General features: G+C 35.9%; 2 protein-coding genes across 2 annotated transcripts in view; one reads left to right on the top strand and one right to left on the bottom strand.

Annotated features, from left to right (window-relative positions):
* LOC107808867 (dehydration-responsive element-binding protein 1B-like) overlaps nucleotides 1-461 on the top strand; it is a 66494-nt gene extending 66033 nt beyond the window's left edge. The window contains exon 2 of the mRNA XM_075243455.1: nucleotides 13-461. Within this exon, the coding sequence (XP_075099556.1) occupies nucleotides 13-461 (449 nt within the window). The remainder of the gene's footprint in view (nucleotides 1-12) is intronic.
* Nucleotides 462-4668: 4207 nt separating this feature from the next.
* LOC107808870 (mitochondrial inner membrane protease ATP23) lies at nucleotides 4669-14096 on the bottom strand. Its single transcript, XM_016633432.2, has 6 exons — nucleotides 13886-14096; nucleotides 12685-12850; nucleotides 12229-12350; nucleotides 11403-11540; nucleotides 11225-11308; nucleotides 4669-5147 (listed from the first exon to the last, which is right to left on the bottom strand). The coding sequence occupies exons 2-6, from the start codon at nucleotides 12758-12760 to the stop codon at nucleotides 5013-5015; spliced, it is 555 nt and encodes a 184-aa protein (XP_016488918.1). The 5' UTR covers nucleotides 12761-12850; nucleotides 13886-14096; the 3' UTR covers nucleotides 4669-5012.
* Between the last annotated feature and the right edge of the window lie 1248 nt (nucleotides 14097-15344).

Below are 15344 nucleotides of genomic sequence, written 5' to 3'. Positions count from 1 at the left end.
GAATCTGGTTAGGTACCTTCTCCACTCCTGAAATAGCAGCTAGGGCGCACGATGTTGCTGCCCTAGCTCTCCGGGGGACAAAAGCTTCCCTTAACTTCCCCGAATCGTCTTGGTCTCTCCCTAAAGCCCAATCTTCCTCCCCTCGCGACATTCAAATCGCGGCTCTTCAAGTTTCAAATAAAGAAGTTGTGTCCTCTCCCTTGAAACACACTACATCATATTTGGAGTTAGAAGAATCTTCTTGTTTTCAAAGCACAAACAATGATCAAGAGAATTCTTTAAAGGGTTATAATGATTCTTGTGAATTAATGGAGTTTGTGGATGAGGAGGCTATGTTTAACATGCCAATATTGATTGATAGTATGGCAGAAGGAATGCTTATGACTCCACCAGCTATGAAAAGAGGTTTTAATTGGGGTGATGTTGAGGAAAACGTCGAGTTCACTTTATGGAAAGATTGATTCACCGGACGAATAATTAAAATGTACTCTCTCTATCTGCTTAAGCTTTTAGATGAGAAGGTCACGCACTTCAACAGATATAATTTGATAAAATTGCAAATGTATCAACAACTTGGATATTTGTATTTAATTTAGGACTTCAAATTTTGAAAGAAGTTAACATATATCTGCAGTAATGTAAAACTTACTTAATACTAAAAGGATATTTAGTTTTTCTTGCATTTCTTCATATGTAGTGTTTTGGAGGAAGCTAAGGTTGACTTAGATATATCATACCATAGGGCTCTAGGAGACATATATAGAAGGATCATGCCCAAAATTGTGCATTAATAAAACCCCATTTGTGGTATAAATTATTTTTCTTCTTTGATTTTTTTTCAAATCTGAAGGTCTTGATTTTATGTCTCCTCCTCGTTGTACTAAATTTTCATGTTTAATAGACAAAGTAGGAGTCCATGCCAAACCTTGGCGTCCAAAAAGATGGAAACCAACGGGTAGCACGCGGAGTTGCCTTTTTCTGCGTGCTAGCGGTTGGTTTCCACCTTCTTCTTTTTTTTGTAAAAATAGCACAGGCTAGTCAGTTTTCTAATAGGTTCACGCAGTTGGTTTCCACCTTCTTCGTTTTTTGTAAAAATAGCACAGGCTAGTCAGTTTTCTAATAGGTCATTCAAAAATAGCCAGCATTTGCAAAGTTATTGAAAAGTAGCTATTATTTTGCTGCAACATAGAAAGTTCCAGCATAATATACTGGAGATCGGTGCACCTGTGTATGAACTTCTAGCATATATAATATGCTGGAACTCCAACACGCGGAAAGTTCCACTATAATATACTGGAGATTGGAGCACATGTATATGAACTTCCAGCATATTATGTTGGATCAGTATATTATGCTGGAACTCCAGTATATTATGCTGGAAGTCCAGTATATTATACTGAAATTCCAGTAATATACTGGAGTTCCAGTATACTTATGCTGGAAGTCCAGTATATTATACTGGAGTTTCAGTATATTATACTAGAGTATTTTCCGGATTTTGAATAGTATTTTCATTCAAATTTATCTTTACATGAAAAGTGGCTAAATTTCAATTACTTTTGAAACTGTATCTATTTTTGAATGACCACTTATGAAACTGGCTATTTTTGTTTCCCTCCTTTCTTGGGAATCATGCATTAATTCTCATTATTACATAATACCGTAGCTATATGTATTACATATTTAACAGTTTGAAAGAAAATTTAGTAAATCATATAGACGGAAGTTGTTTCAGAAAACCTACAATCTCTTTGAATTCAAGCAGACCTAACAACCGATGTAGTACAATATAAGAAAAAAAAATTGATATAAATGATACTAATTACTAGTTGGAATTAAGTTTTTTAAACATATTGTTGTATATTTTACTTTAGGTCCAATTTTTTCTAGGAGTTTTTTCATATTAGAGGTGAATACGTACGATTCATATGAACAATCCCAACTTATTAAGATTGAGGTATATATAGTTATTATATGTTGTTGTACAAATAACAATAACAAATATATCCAGTAAAATCCCATAAATGGAAACGGGGAAGGGTAGTGTGTACCAGTGGCGAAGCCAGGAATTTATTCAAGGGTGTTCAAACTTGAAAGAAGTTAAAAATATTCTCCGAGAAAGAGTGTTCAATATATGTTATATACCTCTAAAATCTAATATTTTATCTATATACGTAGTATAATTTTCCGACGAAGGGTAACATGTAGCTTCGCCTATGGTGTGTACGCAGACCTTACCCCTAATTTATGACGGTAAAGAGACTATTTCCGATAGACTCTCGACGTAAGGAAAGATGCAAAAGGAAACAGTAACACATGCAATAACAACAGGCAAAATAAGGCAATTATAATCTCTACATTTGAAAACCTTTAATTTCTAATTCAAATACATTTTTCCCAAAAGAATCTATACAAAACTAATCAAAACACAATTGTCCCCCAAGATTATTTTCCTCCACCTTGGTATCTCTATTTATATTTGAATAAGCACTTTATATTATTATATGGTGTACGAATGTTGGTCGGTATATAAGGTCAAAGGCAAGGCTTCAATTTTAATTATTTGATTAAGCCTAAAGTTAGTTCTAACTTGGCTTTCTCCTTTGTTCTTGCTAAAACATGTGATTTTTGTAATTAAAAAAATAAAAACAGAGAAAAGAATATATTTTTTAATTAGTAGCACATCATCATCTACATCACTACATGCAAGTCGATATTTTATTTTTCAGTCATAACATGCGTAACTTGAGACTAGGTTTGGTTTGACTTGGTTTGGTATTGAGTAAAAAAAACCCGAACCAAACCGATATATAAATATATAAATTTTATTTATATTTTTAAGACTTTATAGTGAATTTTCTTTAGAAAATATAGAAATATTTGGGATCCTCTCATGTATTAACCTTGAAAGCATAAATTAACGAAAAACTATTGTTAGACGACTAGAAAAACAACTATCATGTGTTACTAAAAAAATTCTCTCATTAGAATATTTTAATAGATCATATGTTTGTCAATTTTTTCCATATCTACTAAATATATATTCACTTATCAAAGCTTTATCTATAATTTTAACAAAGTAAGATTGAAATAATATTCATGTAACAAAAAGACCCGAAAAACCCGACAAAACCGAACCAATCCAAACCGATATAGTTGGTTTGGTTTGATTTTTATAAAAACCGAATCAACCCGATCCATGTACACCCCTATTTAAGGCAGAAGCAAACTAAGAAGCATTGTACCAGGATATTAATATAATGAGCCATGAGATCAAATAAAATCTTTATAAAAATCGACATATGTTCAGTACGAAAAATAAAATATGCACATATACCTACTGGAACACATGAAAATTAGCTATTACACGTACCCAAAAAAAAAAAAAAAACAATGTGGTGTTCATAGACAAAAATACCTAGAGTTTATTCCAACAAACGCATGATAAAATAATCCCGAATTCTGTGTCGCAAATTTGATTAATCATCTGTCTAATCTAACCACTAATCATTTACTATTAACAAATGTGGCTTTCACGTTTCAGAAATGATATTGGATGCACATCTTAGGTATCAAATTAATCTAGCTTTTTTGGCTAGTTTTTTTGTTACTTTTATGTCCTGGCATTGTGAAACTTACAAAATATTGAATGGTGCACATCTCGTGATGTATGGGTTAGGCGTAAGTTATGGGTTCAAACTTTACTGCAAAAAAAAAAAAAAAAAAATTGATATTTAAGTGAAGGAAGGTAGAGGAGTGGACCTAATATCCATAGAGTTTTAACGCATGCGCCACCAACTCAAGGTGATTTCAACAACAACAATAATCCAGTATAATCCCACTTAGCGGGGTTTGAGAAGGGTAGTGTGTATAGTATGTACGCAGACTTTACCCCTATCCTGGGGTAGAGATACTGTTTCCAAATAGACCCTCGGCATCCTTCCCTCCAATAATTTCCCACCTTTTAACCTATGCGTCACCAACTCAAGGTGATTTCAACAACAACAACCCAGTATAATCCCACTTAGCGGGGTTTGAGAAGGGTAGTGTGTATAGTATGTACGCAGATCTTATCCCTACCCTGGGGTAGAGAGGCTGTTTCCAAATGGACCCTCGGCATCCTTCCCTCCAAGAACTTCCCACCTTGTTCTTGGGGAGACTCAAACTCACAACCTCTTAGTTGGAAGTGGAGGTTGCTTACCATCATAACAACCCCTCTTGTCTCAAGGTGATTTCCCGATTGGAAAAAAAAATTGTAGACTGGCATATCATCTTTTTCCTAACCAGCATAACAACAATGGGATGATAGCACTTTACGCTTTGATTTGCTTATGCTGGTGGAGGTAGCAGGTATCCAGTGAATAGTTTAGTCTTTAGATACACATAAGCTGGCCTATACACCATAATTATGGGGGGGGGGGAGGGGGTTACAGGGAAAACGCGACTTGCAAATCCTAATTACTCTCCATATAACACGTCTCCATTTTCCTTAATACTTCTCCTTAATTAGTTTCTAAGAAAGTCGATTTAGACATAACAATAGGAACCATGAGCCAGGACTGGAATAATATGAAAAGCAACATATTCTGCAATATAATTTGGTTACTGATCCCTAGCATTGGACAACAAAATACATATTTAACACAAGAATAATTTATATTTAAAAAATAAGAAGAAACAATTACTACTTATTATGAGAAATTCCCAGAGTAGGAGAAAATCCCTACAAATTTTACTAAACCTGATACAGCACAAGAATAATTTACTTTATACCATGTGCTTTTATGCTTGTTACATCACGGGGCAGTCAATAAGCCCCAAAAATGCTAAGATGTCTGATAAATATGCACCTTCTGTTTATGGTAAACTATCAACCAAAATTGAAAGAACGCGGCAAAATGTCTTCGATCTTCTTCAGGTGGTGATAACACAGTTATGGCGTTATCACCATATCCATGTTGCCAGAAGACCGACTAGATTATCTCTGAGAAGCTACCGGTTATCATCGTGTTTCAAGGGGCTCTGTCAAATGGCTTAGTGTCATTGTAACAAACATCCCAGACAGCTTCCATGGCATCCCTACTGGCTGACTCCGAACAATATGGGTTACCTGCCATCGATTTCATCACTCTTCGCCTCACACATTCCTTCATAGGGCCAAGTGCAGAAGGGAGAAGTTAGAAACTAATCAACTATTAAGCAACTTGTTCTCACACACAAAGAAGTATAAAGTGATATATGGAGACAATTCATCCACTGAAAGATCAACATAAGGTGATATATAGAGGCCATCCTAACAATCCCGCTTTCCAATTCGATTTTATCTTCCAAGAAGCAGAAGAATAGCTTGAGACTTCACAAGATTGTCAAGTTCTTTTCCCTTTTCATCATATACCGTATTCTTATGGTACATGGTATCGAAGGTTGAGAAAGATAGGTACTTTCTCATATGTCATGAATCTTTTGTTAAAAGTGAATCCAGTACAAAGTACGAGTATTCGGATTACTTTCTTAAAAAGTTCTTGGCCAAATCAGTTTTAGGTTTGGTTTTAGGAAAACTATTGTGTTTAATCTTTCTAAGAGAATCTGTTTTAGAAAAAAAGAAAAGTTCTTATATTCGGAGTTTATAGAATCCAACTTTCGCAAAATATCACTAAAGCCTTAGGACTGTCTAGATGCTTTTATATTGTTAAAATTTGAGAGAAAAATCGACTCTACATTCTTTTACTGCTACTAAATTTATCTCTGAACAGCTGAGAAAAAAAAAGTACCAATTTTAGTCCGATAGAACAAATCTAAATTGGTTAGAAAAAGGGGGAGGGAGGAAGGGCTGTCTGACTGTAAAGCACAAACCGTCCATAAGCAAAAAGAAAAGAAAATCAGTTAGATATTTGGGGACCTAAGTTGGTATCTAAAAATTAAACAATGGACCTAACTCAAACTCAAAAACTAGCTCATATAGGTGAGGTTTGTTCGAGACCATGACCATATAAAGAGCCTACGGCGCATACCTTAAACCAATGTAGGACTCTAAGACTCCCAGCACGCCCAATGTAGGATATCTGGAGCGTGAATAACATAACATAGGTACCAATATCGAGCAATCAAGCGTCAGGGGTGGGTCTGGCTTGAAAGCAAGCCAAGAGAAAAGGGCACTAGACCTAACTCAATCCTAAAAGCTATCTCATTAGGGTACCTTCAAACAATGGGGTACCTCTAACAATTGGGAAAAAGCAAAAAGAGGGGGCCAGGGTTTCCAAAGAATTGGTTTGGCTAGAAATTATCCTATTGAGTGGTTTCCAAAATCAACACCACAGTGCATTTTTGTTAGCCAAAACTATGGACCCTAAAAATTAACTAAGATATTGAGGACCGAGATGCAATGTAGGTCAAACAGTCAAGATAGAGGGAGAACACAACAAAAATGCACTCACTCATGTGATATCTTCAGCCAATTAAAGACAGTAATTTTGAGGCATATGCATGAAAAGAATGACAAGTGACAAGTATGATCACTAAGAAAAGAACTTGAGACTTGCAGTAAAAGAAGTTGTTCCATGACAATGATGTTAAAAAACAGCCCGGATCCATTAACAATTACAAGAGATTATTGTTAACATGTCTGATGTAGACATAAAGGTTCAAAAGAGCAATGCCCTAGGTACTATACAGGCAGCTTAAAAAGCAAGATAAACTATAAAATAATTCAAAAGAAAGCAAAAAAGGAACACATATCAATCAATGCCACTGGTCAAATTTACAACTCAAAGACTTATAGCTTTAATTTCTATTGGTGGAAATCAATGGTGTGACAATCTAGGTTGCTCTGACATGGAAGATTAGGTGCCGCACCCGTGTCGACACGACACTAGTATGGGTGTGGGTATGGGATCCGTACCGGATCCAGTCAAACAATTTTGGGTACTTTGACCACGACGGACAGAAAAAATTCAAGACGAGATACAATTTGATTCCCTAAATCAGAATTAAAACTAGGGTAAATTTGAAGAAAATAGCATACCTTATCTAGGAAATCAATCCTTTGCTTATTTACAACATGAGAATAAAAAAGAAATCCACACTTTACTAGCTATACGTAATTATTCCACAAAATTTCTCACAATTTAGAGATACTTTTATATTTTTGAATTATTTTTAGCCGGATCCCCGAACTCATATCCGTACTAGGATCCGTATCCCCGAATCTTAGAATTTACATCTCGAAGGACCTCTAGATCCGCACCCGTGTCCGAGCAACTTAGGTGACAATTAGGACAATTAACTCTTTTATAGCTGTCCATCCATACAAGGATATGTACTCTGAATAATGCCAATCAGCTAAATAGAACTGCTCAATTCCCGCTAAATTGCATCCCACATAACCTTCTGAAAAGAATTATGTACAAGTTAAAACCAGGATACTGAGGAAGTCCCAGTTTGACTTTGACAATATATTGCACAGCAGCCAAAGTCAGTATCGTAATGCAACAGGCTAGCAAACTAGCCAATATCATCGATTTGCTAATTGAAAGCCATTAGGTCCAATAAACCGGTGTGTGTGCCCCAGATAAAAGCTCAAGGACTGATGGCTTCACTATGGCATTTTACCAAAAAGCTTGGAGGCTGGAGCATAATCAGAGAGGATTTAATCAAAGCTATGAACCACTTTCAGCAATCTTACAAGTTTGCAAAAGCTTGCAATGCTTCTTTCATAGCCTTAATCCCAAAAAAAAAGGTGCTGAAGAACTAAAAGACTTTAGATCAATAAGCCTCAGCGGAAGTGTGTACAAAACTATGGCCAAACTGCTAGCTGAAAAGTTGAAAAAGTGATGGGAAATTGGTTTCTGGCCAGCAAAGTGCATTTTTAAAAGGGAGGCAAATTATAGATGCATCACTCGTAGCTAATGAGGTACTGAACTGGAGGATGAAGAAAGGGGAACCAGGTGTCCTATGTAAATTAGATGTGGAGAAGGCATACGACCATGTCAATTGACAATTCTTATTAACACATTGCAGCAGATGAGGTTTGGACAAAGCTGGCTGAGCTGGATAAAATTCTATGTCACAACAGTCAGATATTCCATTCTAGTTAATGAAGAACCAGAGATTTTTCCTCCATAAAGGGGATTGAGACAAGGATCCTATATCACCATTTCTCTTCATCCTCATAATGCAAGCCCATCAGTAAAATAATAGAGAAAGCAGTCCAAAATCATTGGATTAAGGGTTTTAAGGTAGGGGTCAGAACAGGGGAGACAAACACTGTTTCACACCTCTTTTTTGCTGATGACACTAGTGTTGTGAAGAGCGTGAAGCGAGGAAAAGAGACAATCCCCATTTCGCTTAAATCGAGAAGCAACGCGCTCGCTTTTTTGAAGTGAAGCGGAATTTTTAAAAAAACTAAAATAAGAGGAAGGGCCGTATACCATTCTGTTAAAAACTGGCCAGCATAAAAACAGTGAAAGAAGAACCTGGGCAGCATTTCAACAAAGAGAAGGCTGAGAAAGAAGAACCGAAGGGAAAAAAAAATTAGCCAGCATTTCGCTGCTATTTGGACGCTGAAACAGTGAAAGAAAAAGAAGGAAGAAATCATCACATAACTGTTGTTGCTGGTCGTATGTTGAAGTTGAAAAGGGAACCCTAGTCGCCTCTTTAGAATCTCTGTTGCTGCTGGTCGTGTTAGAACACTGAACACCTTTCTTTTTTAATTAAATAGGTTGGCAGGTGTTTAAAACAGAGAAGCGCTCGCTTCGCTTCGTCGCTTCTCGCTTTTTAGTGGGAAGCACACGCTATTGTCTACTTGAGTCGCTTCATATAGCAGAAGTGGTAATGGGGTAGCCTCGTTTCGCTTCTCGCTTTAAGCGAGGAAGCTGACCGCTTTTCACAACCCTGTGACACATTGATATTCTGTGGTGCTGAACAAGATCAGAAAAGATACCTGACGCTGATCCACTTTATATTTGAAATAATATCGATTACATATTAATCTTCAACAATCAGTCTTTATCCAGTAAATGCAGTGGAAAATGTGCAGAAACTGGCAGAAATATTGGAATGCAACATTGGTAATTTTCCTACGACATATCTTGGACTGCCATTGGGAACCAGATACAAAAACACATCAGTGTGGCAGGGATTAGTTGAGAAGTTTGAGAAGAAACTGGCAACTCGGTGATCACAGTACTTATCTTTGGTGAAAAAGGAACTGATTATTTTGCCCAAGGAAAGGGGAGGAATGGGGATCAGGGATTTAACATTGCACAATAAAAGTTTATTGATGAAGTGGCTGTGGAGATATAGTAATGAGGAGGATGTTTTGTGGAGGAGAGTAGTGAAGATAAATCATGGAGCAGAGGGCTATTGGCACACTATAATAACAGCAGCTCCACATGGTGTGGGTCCTCAGAAACATATAAGCAAGCTAGGGAATGAGTTTAGTGGCAAAGTGAAAATACATGTAGATGATGGAGAAAATATTTTGTTTTGACTAGACAGATGGAACGGTAACAGGGCTTTGAAAGAAGAATTTAAGGCTCTGTTTGGTTTTGTTAATGATCCCAAAGCCACAGTAAAGCAACTCAGGGAGATTAATTCCTGAAATGTTAGTTTCAGGAGAGAGCGCCACGACTGGGAAATTGAAGAGATGCTGGAGGTTATGGCTAAAATCGAGACAATCAGGTGCAACAGCAAGAAAAAGACAGACTGATATGGGGGGTTAAAGGCCAAGGTAAGTTCACAGTCAAAGAGTGCTATGAGGAAACGGCTAGCCGAAGCAATATCATTGAAGATTGGCCTTGGAAGCTGATATGGAGAACCAAATCACCAACCAAAGTAGCATGCTTCAGCTGGCTGGCCATTTAAGGAGCCTGCTTAACAGAAGAAGATTTAAATAAGAGAAGAATAGTTTTGTGCAGCAGGTGCTACATGTGTAAAAACTAAAAAAGACAGTGAGAATATAGACCATTTTATTTTACACTGTACAGTAGCCAGGAATATATGGAATCTGTTCAGTTGTATTTTTGGTGTGTGCAACGCCAAGGAGTCTGAATTTTTTTTTTTTTTTTTTGGATAAGGGTCTGAAGGAAGTTTTTGTCATTTGGAATGGCTTCAGAGTTGGGAAATCCATCAGATGCATCTGGAAGATGATACCCCAATGTATTATTTGGAGCATATGGAAGGAAAGAAATTAGAGATGCTTTGAAGGAATTGCAACTCCCATACACACTAAAATCTAGATGCTTGCTTAATCTTTTTGCTTGAAGTAACTTTTTTTATGTAAATAACTCCTTAGATATTTTGAACTTTGTTTGCTCGTTGAGCAACTAGGAGATGATTTGCTCTACAGGAGCCATGCTATATTTTTTGCACATTTTTTGTAATCAATTGAATCCACTGGATGATTGATTTAAAGGAAGTAGTTTTTTTACCTGATCAAAGAAAGGGTCCAAATACCAGGTAGCCGGTAAAAGCTTGAAATAAATTATGGTTCTAGGTGAGTCAATGTTCCACTTATTATTTATTTATCATGTTATCACAACATAAAGGTAACTGAAGGAACTTGTGCTGCCAACAAGCAGGCCATTTTGAGTCACAGCAACAACTTTTCGTTTGATTTCTTCATTTCACCAGTCTTAAACAAGAGATTGAGCTCTGATTAAATAATTATCTAACTTGTCATGTACATTGAGCTCTGATTAAATAATTAAATATTCTACCATGTACACGGAGTTTTAATTTGGACAATTTACGTCAGACACATTCCTAATAAGTCCTTGACTCAATGTGTCAACAAGAAAGACGATGCTGCTTTTTTTATCAAGCTTATGCCACAAGTTAAGATACAAGTACAAAACTGCTACATTCTTCGCTTCAACACACCAAACAATTCAACCAGTGACCGGGGTGTTCCAGTGGACTTGCAGATGCAGCTCAGGGTTCGAACTCTCTGGTCTAAATGTTTTCTTCCCCCATGCTAAGATTTTCTTCCGCCTTGTTTTTTTTAACAACAAATATCTAATTTAACGATTCCAACATCTATACAGATCATCTGAAATGGTGTCTTTCAGGTTATTTTCTTCTCTTAACTACTGGAGAGTTAATGTGTTGTTTGTGATGTACATAATTACCGCTAGGTACAGGAAAGAAGACACCATAACAAGGTGAAGCAAAATAGAACCCTAAACAGATAGTTGTAAAGCATACATTAATAATAAACAAAACTCACTTGTTCATGGCCCCGTATCTTAAGATAACCTCTTAGTAGTTCCCGTTTGTAATGACAGTCACCACTAAGATGGCCAGCTCTAATCTGCAATCAGTTACAAAGAAATTATTGTCTATAGTCAAAAACAAACCCAAAAGTAGATGATTTAGCATGAAAGAGAGGTTTTTAGAGCACAAACTTCACTACAAGCATGATGAGCACAATCAGACCATTCCAAGTTTGCAGCACGGCAGTCATCATATGCATGAATTAGCTCATGGATGACAACTTGATTCACCTCATCTTGAATGTTCATGTAGTTACTGCACACAATTATCTTAATAGCCAAAAAGAAACAAGATCAGTAAATGCTCGAGGATGTAAGACAACCAAAACAATTAAGAACACAAATATAACCAGACGCACATAAAGGAAGACAATAAAAATAAGAGGAAAAATTGTTAGTGCTAATAATAACATTAATAAGATCCATAGCGCAAAAATATTACGATCATTAGACTTGACATGGAGGACGATTACCAAATATCAACAGTAATAGGGAAAATGAAAATATTTAAGAATATAGCACATCAATTCTAGCAGCGTATTACTAGGCATTCATGACATTCACACTATACATAGATGGATGTAACTCACGGGGGCGCATCCTTTCCATTGCACCAAAGTATATACATAGTTAAAAATTTCTTTAATAAATACTTACACTAACTTTGCACCCATAGTCAAGGAGTAGATAGTGCAGCGGTAATCGACACCCACTGAGTTAAAATCCCAAATTTGTCGTTCACTCTTTATCTATTTTCAAATAAAAAAGGTTTGTTCCTCCCACTATCCCACAGGGTTTCAATTGAATTTGCCAACTCCAAGTACACAAATTTAGCAAAGCTATGTTTGTAACACCAAAAAGAAATGTTCTTCAAATTTACAATTGAAGACAAACAAAAATCGACACCCTCAACTTTAATAGGTTATGAACCAAGCAATAAAGAATTATAGTTGAATACCCCTTGTCCGCGAACATAGCCGCCGCTGACCTTCTTGTCACAATGGATAGCTTTTATGAAGTTATCGCCAATACGACAACCAGATTTCTCCAAATGCTCCTTCAAAAATTTGACCATTGGAGCTGCAACAAAAATGCATATCAATCAACATTATTCAATCACACATCAACCTTAAACTAGTTTGAATCACCTGTATAAATTATCTAAATAAATATGCTATATTCAAGTCCACTTCTTACAATGCTAAAAAAATTTATTTTTTACGGCAGTGTCTATAATGGTGATGTCCGCGTCAGCTTTCTGATATCCTCCTGCCAATTCTCACAATTTATCTGTTTAAGGTAAATTTAAAACTAGAGGTTCTCAAATAGCAAAACCACCCAAGGGCGACGTACAATAAATGTAACTACAAAAGTTAAGAATTTAAGAAGAGATGTGAAGATATGAAGAACGTACTTCTAAGACTTCTTCGGATCATGTCTTGGCATTCCTCCACTGTACTTCCACCTTTGACAGAGGATGTCTCCGCCATTTGTTTGGTAGTTTTAGCCGGCTAATCACTGCAAAAGAGACGGTAATCCACCTGACGGGCGTGCTTTCTTTGGACCTCTATTAGATGGGCCTAGGGGTGGCAAATGGACGGATTAAAATGAGTTTTTTTATCAGGAAAAAAACCCATTAAAATGAGTTGAATCAATAAAGGGCAAGTTACACATTTGGCTGGTCGGCAAAATATAATTACATCCGCTAGCCAAAATATATGTATATTATACATTAATATACAAAAAACTATACATTTTATAGGCTTTCCATCAAAAAATTGGTAGGTTATTGACCCGACCGAAGTTTATTTGGGCTATGATGGGTGTGTCAAGATGGGCTAAAAAATGGTCATAGTCCAACCTGCTCACAGTGACCCATCATTTTTTATCCATTAAAGAGAACCCTTGAAAAGATCAAAAAAAAGATAAAAAGGAGAAGATTTTCAGAGTTAATCAGAACCATGTGTGTTCTTATATACTTCCAGTACAGCACGACAATACACAACACACAAAAGATACTTCCAGTACAGCACGACAATACACAACACACAAAAGATACTTCCAGTACAGCACGACAATACACAACACACAAAAGATACTTCCAGTACAGCACGACAATACAAAACACACAGAATAACCAAAATCCACAATGATTTCACCAGCTTTCAGTCAAACATTTTCAGATTCTATGTAATATGTAAGCAACCCCCACTTCCAACCGAGAGGTTGTGAGTTCGAGTCTCCCCAAGAGCAAGGTGGGAAGTTATTGGAGGTAAGGATGCCGGGGTCTATTTGGAAACAGTCTCTCTACCCTACTAGTTAAGGTTTGCGTACACACTACCCTCCCAGAACCCACTAAGTGGGATTATACTGGGTTGTTGTTGTTGTTTTTGTTGTATATGTAATATGTAACAACCATGTAACTTAGCAGAAAAACTAGCAGCATAACCTTCAGAATGCTAAATCGAAAAAAAAAAAAAATCAACAAGGAGAAGGAAAATATCGAAATAAATTGCAAGACCCACCAAGTTTGAAGCTTTACTAAACAAAACAGTGAAAAGGAACGCGAACACACACAAACACACACACACACACAGAGACCTATTTGACCTCACCTGCGGACGGTAGAACTGCGCGAAGCTAGGAGGATTCAGCGGGCAAAGACTGAAGGTCTGATTTCATGGGTTCTGCGACGGAAACGGGCTGATTTGGGCGACGAAAATGGAACGGGTCAAGTTGGGCATTGCTGATATACAATTTAAAATGGAATGATTGGAGCTGCTAGTGGAGCTTGTACATTGGGCTGGCAAAGTTGTACTGTGAAGTTAGTGAGGAGTCGTTTAACAAGTTTTGTTTCTTACATTTGAGTCCAGTTAACTAGATCGCTTTATTATTTAATCACCCCTTGTAAGTTTTTGTTATTACCTTCTAGTCCTTTGGTCTGTCGTACTAGTAGGGGTGTACATGGAGCAGATGTGTTCAGTTTTTATCAAAACCAAACCAAACCAATTATATCTGTTTGGATTGGTTCGGTTTTGTCGGATTTTTCGGATTTTTCGTTACTTAAATATTATTTCAATCTTACTTTGTTAAATTTTTTATAAGTAAATATATGTTTAGTAAAAATATAAAAAATTGACAAACATATTATCTATTAAAATATTCTTATGAGAGAATTTTCTTAGTTACACATAATAGTTATTTTTTTAGCCGTCTGACAATAATGTTTCATTGATGTACACTTTCAAGGTTAACTGAATTTAGTAATTAAACATAAAAAAAAAATATGATACCTAAATAATAATAATCACTTCACATTCGAAAAAAGTATAATAATTTAGTAGATCTTAACATATGGTATGAATATGGAAGAACAAAGAGATTAACCCATTTCAGTAACACTTGATGAGAAAGTGATCATACAACATATTATTTAAGGTTAATAAATATGGAGCACTTCATATACTATTAAATATTATATCCCGCAAGATAATCTCAAATATTTCTAAACATTTTTTAATGAAAATTCTACATAAAATCTTAAAAGTATATATAAAAATTATATATTTATATGTTGGTTTGGTTCGGGTTTTTTACTCAATACCAAACCAAATCAAACCACATAAGTCGGGTTTTTTTACTCGATTTGATTTAACTTTTCGATTTGGTGCGGTTTTCCAGTTCAGTTTATACACCCCTAGTACTAAGTAGTAGCTTATTTTGAAGGCATGAATGAAAAATTTATATTTTATTTTCCTTAGTTCCTTTTCTTCTTAGTTTTAGCTTAACCCTAGTTAGCTTCTTCTTCTCTGTAATTCAGTATTTGTATCACATGCCCAATTAGATCAGTCCAATTTCAAAAAATATTTGAAGTTTAGTCAATTTTGACAAATTTTATGTTCGGTTGCTTCTTTTATTTTCTTGTTTTCTTCGGGCCTTTGGGTTTGAAATTTTAAATTACCACGCCAAACTTTATACCTAAAGGTTTGAAGTCTTTTTTTTCAATTTTTTTTTTACTTTTTGTCGAAATCAACTTTTGTTCATAAAAATTTCCAATCACTTGAAGATTCATTT

This window comes from Nicotiana tabacum, chromosome 22, assembly GCF_000715075.1.
Source record: "Nicotiana tabacum cultivar K326 chromosome 22, ASM71507v2, whole genome shotgun sequence".
Lineage (NCBI taxonomy): Eukaryota > Viridiplantae > Streptophyta > Magnoliopsida > Solanales > Solanaceae > Nicotiana > Nicotiana tabacum.
The sequence above is the reverse complement of the archived record's forward strand: the minus strand, read 5'-3'. Positions and strand labels throughout refer to the sequence as shown.

Coding starts and splice junctions, on each gene's coding strand:
- LOC107808870 (XM_016633432.2), bottom strand. CDS start 12,760: ATGGCGGAGACATCCTCTGTCAAAGGTGGAAGTACAGTGGAGGAATGC. Junction 12,351..12,684: donor GATCCGAAGAAGTCTTAGAA/GTACGTTCTTCA, acceptor TTTTTGTTGCAG/CTCCAATGGTCAAATTTTTG. Junction 5,148..11,224: donor AGATACGGGGCCATGAACAA/GTGAGTTTTGTT, acceptor GGCCCTATGAAG/GAATGTGTGAGGCGAAGAGT.